Source organism: Fistularia commersonii, chromosome 17 (genome assembly GCF_037954325.1).
Source record: "Fistularia commersonii isolate RoL2024-O1a breed Wild chromosome 17, RoL_Fcom_v1.0, whole genome shotgun sequence".
Classification (NCBI taxonomy): Eukaryota; Metazoa; Chordata; class Actinopteri; order Syngnathiformes; family Fistulariidae; genus Fistularia; species Fistularia commersonii.
In genome coordinates, this window is record NC_141300.1 from 1624723 (window position 1) to 1634096 (window position 9374).

Sequence of the window (9374 nt, forward strand, 5' to 3'; positions counted from 1 at the left end):
TGTCTCTATCGCGACCTGTCTGGTTGTGAAGGGAGTGTGCAAAGTGTGTACAATAATTGCATTTCTTTGTCTGAAGAATCATATTCTTACAATGTATATGTCAATCAAAATCTTTAATCTTGAAGATGCCGTCCAGTTAGCATGGACCCACGGAGGTCAGGCTTAGAAAAAAAAGAGGCCGTAAACTAAAAGAACAATAAAAATAAACGGAAAACAAAAGCACCGCAACATCTCAGGGACACATGTCTATGGTCTTGATAAAATAAATGTATACATTTGTTGCTCAATGTCATTTGGCTCAGGGGTGAAAGCTTATATGACCTTCTTGCCATAAATTGTGCTTTAACAAAGAAAATAGTGTTTTTATAGGACACATTTTAAAAAAAGCAAACAGGCTTGTCATGGCTTGAGAATTCACTTGCACTGTTATGATAGAGACAGTGCAGAAAAGGCAGAACCCAAGCGGGCGTACTGCTGCAGCCTTTATTCCATCATGTGATGTTTGTTGCCACGACAACCGTTAACACCGCGTGGACCACCGCTATCAGCTCCAGCGGTGCCAGAGTGACGGGCCGCCCTCAGGACACAAGAAGCTAAATATGAATATATTTATTATATATTTATTAGATTTATTGACAAGTTCAAACAATACCTAAAAGCACTCAGATGGGAGGAAATCATCTGGACTCAAACACACACACACACACACACACACACACACACACACACACACACAATGGATGGTCGTGTAGTCACAGTCTACACACTTATCCTGTTCACACAGCAAAAGGTCCGGTGCCAATCACAGCTGAGATGAGGGAAAGAAGCGGGGTTTAATTTAAATGGGTCAGCTGTCAATCATGGACGTCCAACCATTCACTCTCTCATTCACACATTCGGACAGTCTTTAAGGAACCATCGGACTGTTTTTGGACTGTGGGATGAAGAAGGAGAATCTGGAGAGAACCCAGGCAGGAGAACATGGAAACCCAGGCAGGAGAACATGTAAAATCCATACTGGAGAACATGGAGAACCCAAGCAGGATGAGAACAAGCTGTCAGGAGACAGTCCTGTCCAGGTGGACATTTTGATTTTTCCTTCTTGTCAATCGAAATATGAGAAGAATAAACCAGAGGACACACACACAGATCTCCCGAAGCCATTCCTGGATGAGTTTATGTGGGTCCGTGGATGAACAGGCCGAGGATGTTGCCTGAGGGCTAGAGGTCAAAGTCGGTCATCGATGGAAGGGAGAGATTTGGCGCCCAAGTTGCAGCTCATCCAGAAAATCATGGAGAACATCTCGCACCGTCGCCGTGGTGGGGCCTCTTGGAGGGACGTGTCCTGCGTGTCTCCACCTCCTCCTGCTGGCCACTGGTGGCCGGGGGCGGCTGGTACCCAGGCTCGCGGGGGTCCAGAAGGTCCTTGGAGAGCAGGATGGAGATGGCGGGGACAGTCCTCTGCACGGTTATGGCCGCCGCCCCCTGCTGGGAGCCCTCCCACACCTCGGTCACCGTCTTGTAGTAGAGCTTGGACACCTGGTGGAGACCCACCACCCTCCGCTTCAGGATCTCCACGCAAGTGATGGTCTTGGTGACGCCTCTGTCGGAGCCGGTGAAGAGGACCTGTCTCAGTGGCACGGCGCCACTATGACCTCTGCCCTCGCCCTGCATGCGGGCGGATGCCAGCCGCAGCAGATTACGGATCTTGCTTCCTTCCTTCACTCGCATGTGGAGAATATCCGGTGCCAGCCCAGGGACGGGAATGGGGGCGCTGTCCTCCGAGCGCCGCACCCTCCGCAAGATGTTCGGGCAAAGTTTCGGAGGCGAAGCCAAGACGTCGGCGTCTTCGGAGGCCGGCGGGGCTTCTGTTGCGGCGTTTTCCGAATTCGCCTGGCCCGGGAGCGCGGCCATCGCCAGTGAAACGGTGCGGTGACGGCTCGGGTCACTTTTGCGGCACGGCGCTCCCGGAGTCGATCCCCATGTCCTTGTCACCGTCGGATCGCTGAAGGAGACGTCCTTGGTCCATTCAGCAGGAGGACAACCGAGGCTCAGGAGGCAGGAGATGCAGGACATGCTGCTCTTAAAGGCGCAAGCAGCTCCTCCTTCTTCTTCGCTCCATTTCACCTCCACGGAATTTGTGGTTTTTTTCCAATGAAAGCTGTGGTCGGGCCCGCAGGCGCTGAGGGCCCACCTCCAGCTCCTGGAATCATCTGGATGAGCAAACAGGAGTTAATGGGGTTTGATGAGCCATGCAGCTGGAAGGAACCAGGTTGGGGTTGAATTGTGGGCACTGATGCTCCCTCCTAATGTACGACCTTTCCTGCCCTGAAATATCAGCGATCTTAGTGGAGATGCAAATCCCAAATCACGTCTGTCATCGGTGAGACAGATGGTCTCCGAGAAGAGCCTTCCTCCAGGCGTTTGCAGCAACTCCAGCCTCCTCCTCCGCCTGCTGGGTGACCCAGAAAATGGCTGCTCCTCCACCGATCGGTGACCTTCAGAGGAGAGGAGCCACAGCTTGCTTTGTTTTCTCTGTTACTTCCATGAGAAACAAAGGAAAACTATGGCGAATCCGGGGCGTGTCCTCCTCAGATGGTGTGGAAGGAGTGTGCCATGGAGGAGGGGGCAGCTGTGGGGCTCAGATGGAGCCAGCATCCTTGTATAATGCTGCCTTTCCGCCTCGAAGAATGGAGCCAACCACATGGCCCGGTCGTGGTTCTCGTTCCACGTTCTGTGGAGAACAGCTAAGCTCTGAGGAGTTCCTGCTCCCCCAGTACAAAATCCAGGAGAAGCTTCAGAGGTCCGACATCGTTCCGGACAGGCCTTTTGCTTTGCTTTACACCAAAAGTGGAAGAAAGAGAGAAAAGCTCCCGTTCCCTCGTATATTTGGTCCTCGTGGTTTCATACCGACGAATAAACAAATGAAAAAACAAACGAACAAACAAACAAATGAAGGAACGAACGAATGAATGAATGAACGAATGAAGGACTGAATGAATGAATGCTCATCACTGGATTTTTACTCTTTAAAAACTGTTGGTGTTCCATTGGACTTTAGATGATTGGCATGAGTTGACAGTGGCAACACTGCCATCGAGTGGAAGGAGAGGTACAAAACACTCATAAACACACACACACACACACGCACGCACACACACTCGGTGACAAACCCGAAGGAGCTGGTGGGATTGCAGGAATGGGATTCCAAACCCTCATTGGAAATAACTGCTACAAACTGGAGGTCCAGCTAGAGAACGAACCCCGGGGCTTGGAGTGACAGTCAGTTCATGTGAAGCAGGTGAGGGCGAAGTGAGGAAATTGCATCTCACCTCGCAGGTGAGACTGTCCACTTTGACCGATCCGTCTAATCTTCGTCATACAAAAGTAGAAAACAGTAGTGTTGATCTTCTCAACGATGATCCGACAACTTCAGATCCACGAGCTGGGTGGTGCTGACGTCCCAGTGGTGGGCTCGGGGCCGGGGTGGTCCTTTAAGACGGCTGCCGGGCGATGACGTCCAGGATCTCCTTGTGGATCGCTGCCTCCTGGGTGTTGATATGGAGGTCTCCCACCCGCCCGTCCTCGTACCTGGAGGAGAACACCATCTGAAGCTCCTCACAAGTCCTGGAGTACACTTTTGTTCCTTCGAGCATCCTTCTTTTTTCACACACATGCACACGCACCCCCCCCCACACACACACACCTGTGCACATGCAAAGGTCCTCTGAACTAGGTTTACTGCCCTCTAGTGGTGCAAGTTTGCACTGCGGGTGCATGAAGGTCTGGGTGGTTCTGCTGGTGTTTGAGAAGCTGCACTCACACAAATAGGAAGCGCGTGCAGACGTGGTCGGCGATTGGGCACATCCAGATATCCCCATGCTTCTGTAGGTCTTTGGAAGCTATCACTGCGAGTGAGGACATACGGGTAGGTTCGATAACCCCCACCACCGCTCAAGCTGCACACCAGGGCATGTTCCTCGGGTTCTCCTCATACGTACCCTCACAGAGAGCGATGCAGTTCAGGTTCCTGCTCTGCAGAAACCTGCTCCTCGTCGGCTGCGCAGCAGGTCCGCCTACCTGGTGGACCTTGCCTGTCTGGCCGCACTTCCTGATCAGCTCCTCCTTGGTGGGAATCTGGTGCCACCCTTTACCCATCTCTGGAGGAGACAAGAGGAGCTGCGGCGGTCAATCCACCGCCTTCTCCTAAACGCTGAGAAAACTTTGGATTCATCGAGTCCTACCTGAATAACCGAAGGAGACGCCGGAGACGGGGCTGAGGTAGATGCCCTTCCCGTAGGCTGCTCCGTGGAGCTTGAAGACAAACTGGGATTACGGGTTGTTGGATGCATCTGACGTTAGGGACGGACCTCCTGGCCCTCTACCTGTAGCCTGGTGTAGGAGGCGCTGACCAGCCCGTTCCTCAGGATGGAGTGCCAGTTCTCAATGTGGGAGCCGCTGGAAGGAGGAAGGATGGAGGTCGGAGGTGTGCGAAACGCCCGGGGGCTTCTGCTCGACACTCTGACTCACTGGAAGGCGAAGGTGCTGCCGTAGAGCTTCCTGGCCGACCGGAAACGTGCCTCCTTAGACGGCGGGCTGCTGACCAGCAGGAACTGGTGGGACGTGTGCATGAACCTCAGCCGCTGGGTCGGAGAAGGAGCAGTTAGAGGAGGGCAGGACTTCCCGGAGAAGGTCCGGGGGCGGGTCCTACCCTGTGCGGCGGGAGTTTGACGATGTGGGATCGGTTGCTGGATAAAATCCTGCGAAGAGGGATTTGGATCCGATCAATTGGGAGAAGGTTCACTGACACGATGAGGATCAAGGCGGGGGTCCGTCTCTCACCACTGCAGTAGCGGGTAGGCCAGCGGGTCTGTCCGGTCCATCTGCCTCTTCAGCTCTGAACTCGGACCCTGAGCACGAACGACACGGGAGGACATTTCGGCGGGCGCCCAGGAGGAACACGAAGAGACGAACCGGGAGGTCCCTCACCTGCGCCGTCCTCCTGACAAGCAGCACACTATCCAGCGCCGTCCGCAGCCTGTCGTAGCTCCTCCGCTGGGGAGGAAAGAAGCAAAGCGGGCTGAGTGGCCCCGCCAGAGGTGGAGGTGGGAATGTTCTCCGCCTGAAAAGATACCCTGGGGCTGAAGGCGAGCACCCCGGGGCGGCGGGGGTCCACCACGCACGGGTACGGCTGGAAGATGACGCTCTTGCGCGGCGACTGCAGGGCGGCTCCGCACATGGCCACCAGCAGGTCCACCACCTGGTGAGAAGAGGGCGCCGTGAGCCGGCCACCTGTCACCACGACAACCACGCGGACGGCGTCCCCGACCTCGGCCCCGGTGGCCACCTCCTCCGTGGCGCCGGACATCACGCCCAGGGTGTGAAAGGAGAAGACGCACAGCTCTCGGGTGCAGACGGACGGCTGTACGCGGGGAAGAGGAAGAGGAAGAGTCAGCCGAGGGTCCGCTCGGGGAGGAAGGACTCGCCGCTGGACGGTACCTTCAGCAGGGGGCCGTTCTGGAAGAGGTGGCGCTCGTCGCACAGCACGCAGTACTCGTTCAGGGTGGGAACCCTCTGGGCGGCGTACCTCATCACCTGAGCACGGAAACACCGACAGGTGAGCCTCTGAGGTCCACCAGATGATTTCCCGCCACTCAGACCAAAGGCAGTCACTTTATAAAAGTGTAATAAAGATGTTGAGGGACATCAAAATTAAACCCGAGGAGACAAAGCGCAAATGGGAAAATAAATGTCCTTCATTTATTACATATATTATTATATGTTGTATCCATGCTAAATGAACAGGCGCGGCTGTCGGTTATATTTGGTTCACGTCAAACCCAGGAGATACATATGAAGAGCAATGTGTGTGTGTGTGTGTGTGTGTGTGTGATATGCTATGCAATATGCGTGTGCGTGGCTGCGTAGGACACATGATTCTGTAGATATGTCCAGCCCCTCCATTTATAGCCGAGCTTCTCATGAACATCATGCCTGAGAGGGTTCTGGACGTCCCGGGATCACGTTAAGGTGGGAAGGGGGCGGAGCCTAGCCGGACGCCGGGCGCTCCCACCTGGACCAGGAAGCCGTGCTGCAACGTGGGGACGGCCTTGCAGTGCAACGTTCTCCGCGAGGAGAACGGCAGCTCCATCAGATGTTCTGCGGCGGGCGGGGGCAACTCCGCCTTCTGAGGAGGAAATGTTGTTCCTCAGAGATGATGGTGGAGGTGAATGAAAAAAAAAAAAACACATGAAGGAGATCTGTGAGGGCCTCACCTTCTTCACATGACCATCTGTGGAGTGAGGCCCACCAGCTTGCCCTCTCATGGCAACCTCCTGCAGCTCACCGGGTCGTCTGGGGGGGTGGGGTGGGTGGGGGGTCATTCCAGAGGTCATCAGATACCCCAAGACACACAGAGTCAGCAGAAGAGGGGATCCGTACATGTTATTCTCGACACACGTACCTCCAGTGCGGCACTAGGATGCCGAGCCTGGCCTGGAACTTCTTGGTCGTGCCGGGGCGGACTTTCTGCCGCTGCACCAGGCCCTCGTTGGTCAGATGTTTCCACTCCTTAGATATGAAGGTGGTCAGAATACTGTGGGGAAACCAAAGCGGCAGACACTATCTTTGGCGCTCCACATCGAAGAGGTCACCTTCATCCAACATCTAAGATCAGAGCTGCCGGTCTTTCGAGGACCAGGAGATCTTAATCCCCCCCGATGTCCCTCCAGAATGCCGCAGCCGTTCTTCTAACCAGAGCAGACGTTTAGGTGTTGCACCATCTCGTCCATCTGACCCGGTGGAGCCTCTCGTGTCTGGAGGCGCGCTGAGCTCCCAGGGGTCTGGGAGGAGACCTTTTCTTCTGGTGCACCAACTCTGAGGAACATCTGCCTCCTGCTGTCTGGCAGATTCTGCTGATTCTTTGAAGCAAAGCTGAAGACCCGCTTCAGCTGAGGTGGAGCAGGTGTTCCAGCTGCTCCTTGTCCCAGCCAGGTGGTCCCTGGTTGGATTCCCACAGGGTTCCTTTCTGTGTGGAGTCTCCATGTTTTCCCCGTGTCTGCATGGGGTTCCTCAGGGTTCATGCGGTTCCTTCCGCAGTCCACACACACAAAGGAGGTCCACTGAAGCCCCTCGTTGCAGGACAAGGAGGAATAAATGCGTCCTTCTCAGGACCTTCTCAGGTACAGTACTTTTGCTCCACAATGAACATGTCTGGATAACCTGCATCTGTGACCTGGTTCCAGAACCTTCTGACCAGAGCGCAGATGTGTGTGTCCAGGTAGTGCAATGTGTGTGTGTGTGTGTGTGCGTGTTTGTGTGCGCGCGCGCGCGTGTGTGTGTGTGTGTGTGTGTGTGTGTGTGTGTGTGTGTGTGTGTGTGAGACAAACCTCTGGAGCTGCTTCCCGAGGCTGAAGCCTTCTGGGTTGGACGGCTGGAAGACATGGACGCTCGGCGCTGCAACGAGAACATCAGCGAGCAGGACGTGACACGTATGGCGGCGAAGGGGGCAGGGCTTGAGGGGGCGGGGCTTGAGAGGCAGGGCTTGAAGGGTCGTACCTGGGCCGTCCAGGTACTGAGACAGAGACAGGTGCAGCCGGACGACGATCGGCTCCGACGGGTTGATCCTCCAGGCCTTCGCCGCCCCCGCCTGCGAATGCCAAAACACACTGAACGCGCTCGGAAGGCTGCGGCCAATGAGACGTCAGCTAACTTACGTCCAAGAAGCCGGCGTCCACATGGAGCTGGACGTCCAGGCCGTCGATGAACGGGTGCGCCCTGCACAGACGACGGGACAGTGAGGATGCGGAAGGCACTCAGGCCCACGTCACCTGTCACCCAGATGACCACCTGACGGAGACGGCACGGTCCGAGTACAGCGTTCTGACGGCGCGGAGGTCGGCATCCAGCAGGGGGTGGCAGAGCACGTCCCTCACACGGTGGTCCTGCTGACACACATATACACACACGCACGGGGCGATGACACACACTCTGGCCTGTGTGCGTGTCAGGAAGACATTCACGTCGAGTCCCATCTCCACCTCTTCCACTTCTGAGTCCAAGTCCGTCCAGCTGGAGCGGCGCCGGGGCTCGGCCTCCAGGAGCGGAGGACAGGTCTCCACCTGGACCTCGGGTGGATCACCTGCCATGATCACCAGCTGCGGGCGCCTCCTCGGTCCCACGGTCGGATGCCCTGAGGCAAACGCACCAGATCAATTATCCGCTCCGATGATTTTCCAGCGTCTGACGGTCCCTGAACACACCGCCGACCAAAGAACCTGAGAGGAGCCCACCTGATGGCCGGGACGGAGATCCCAGACTGACCTCGCCGTCTGGGTTTGAATGCCGGGACGGGGAGGGGGAGGGGCACATGCTCAGCGTCCCGTCACGTGATTGGCTGATCGGCTGACGCCGAGGAGGGCGTCGGCTCCCGTCGCCGGGGTGCACCTCAACTCCGCACAGGGGTCCCCACGTTGACGCTCACCTGCTTTGCATCAAACATGCCGTTCCATAAATCTGACGGAGGAAAGTTACCGGTTTGAAACCCAGAGGTTCCCAGAGCGTCCCGTCGGTCTTCACCACCGCCACCATCTGGCCTTAATCGTCAGTTACCCTCGATACCGGTCACCTGCTGCTCCCGTCTGCTGAGATTAGACCCTCCTGGGGAGGCTGGTCCTCCACCAGCCAGGTTAATCCACTTACCCCGGAGTGGGTGTCTGGGGCGGATGGGTGCGGTGGAGCAGAGGTTAGCCCCACCTCCTCGCAGCAAGAAGGTCCCTCATTGGACCCGTGGGATTCCCTGACCTGACATTCTCCTCCTGTGAGGGGTTCCTCAGGGTGCCTCCCACAGTCCATGCAGGGGTCCATGCATGGGATCGAGGGAAACTTCATTTGGGGCAATTTGAGGGATAGAACAGGAACTGAGAGCAGGAAAAATAAAATGGAGAAGAAAAAGAAATACAGCGGCCCCTTAAGATACCGATCACTTTATACACGATTTTTACGAAGATGAGATGAGAAACAAATTTAACCCTTGAAATATGAACCTAATTTCACGATACAAATACAAGGGCGAGAAAGTCAAAATTCGAAATTTGCGAATTTTTGCTCAGTGTAGCCACGTAAGCACTCGCCACCATCTGCAACTATAAGTTTACAATAAACACATTTCTTATTTTCGATGGGCCTTACATTATCAATGTAATTCTTTTCAGGCTTATTTTGTGAGGTTGGGAGGGGTTGGGGGGTTGGAATGAATTAATTTCTGTTATTTTAAATGGGGAAAACTCATTCAAGATACGAAAAAAATCAACGTGCGAACCCACTTCTGGAACAAATTAAATTCATATCTTAAGCGACCACTGAACACTAAATTA

At 55.1% G+C, this 9374-nt stretch overlaps 2 protein-coding genes across 8 annotated transcripts; both read right to left on the reverse strand.

Annotated features, from left to right (window-relative positions):
• Positions 1 to 12: 12 nt before the first annotated feature.
• Positions 13 to 2950, reverse strand: LOC147224668 (ribonuclease P protein subunit p25-like protein). The gene has a single exon (XM_086162799.1). It carries the CDS (start codon positions 2074 to 2076, stop codon positions 1291 to 1293), a length of 786 nt encoding a protein of 261 aa, XP_086018925.1. The 5' UTR covers positions 2077 to 2950; the 3' UTR covers positions 13 to 1290.
• LOC147224669 (protein mono-ADP-ribosyltransferase PARP6-like) lies at positions 2946 to 9330 on the reverse strand. 7 transcript variants are annotated; one of them, XM_086162794.1, is made up of 21 exons: positions 8292 to 9330; positions 8040 to 8191; positions 7849 to 7946; positions 7716 to 7776; positions 7558 to 7648; positions 7389 to 7455; positions 6464 to 6595; positions 6276 to 6354; positions 6074 to 6187; positions 5500 to 5595; positions 5348 to 5422; positions 5135 to 5260; positions 4990 to 5055; positions 4843 to 4910; positions 4712 to 4760; positions 4531 to 4643; positions 4386 to 4458; positions 4245 to 4326; positions 4002 to 4160; positions 3824 to 3908; positions 2946 to 3591 (listed from the first exon to the last, which is right to left on the reverse strand). In XM_086162794.1, exons 1-21 carry the CDS (start codon positions 8368 to 8370, stop codon positions 3495 to 3497), a joined length of 1962 nt encoding a protein of 653 aa, XP_086018920.1. In that variant the 5' UTR covers positions 8371 to 9330; the 3' UTR covers positions 2946 to 3494. The 7 variants fall into 7 exon arrangements, with proteins under 7 accessions (XP_086018920.1, XP_086018919.1, XP_086018918.1 ...); XM_086162793.1 differs by having other exon boundaries at positions 4245 to 4314; positions 5330 to 5422; XM_086162792.1 differs by having other exon boundaries at positions 5330 to 5422.
• Positions 9331 to 9374: the final 44 nt, after the last annotated feature.

Bases quoted from the DNA above. Each gene is read 5' to 3' on its own strand.
- LOC147224668 (XM_086162799.1), bottom strand. From the start codon at position 2,076: ATGTCCTGCATCTCCTGCCTCCTGAGCCTCGGTTGTCCTCCTGCTGAA.
- LOC147224669 (XM_086162788.1), bottom strand. From the start codon at position 8,370: ATGTGCCCCTCCCCCTCCCCGTCCCGGCATTCAAACCCAGACGGCGAG. The intron at 7,777-7,848 runs GTGGTCATCTGG...TCGTCTGTGCAG, and splicing joins GACCGTGCCGTCTCCGTCAG to GGCGCACCCGTTCATCGACG. The intron at 4,761-4,842 runs GTGAGAGACGGA...CCCTCTTCGCAG, and splicing joins GCCTACCCGCTACTGCAGTG to GATTTTATCCAGCAACCGAT.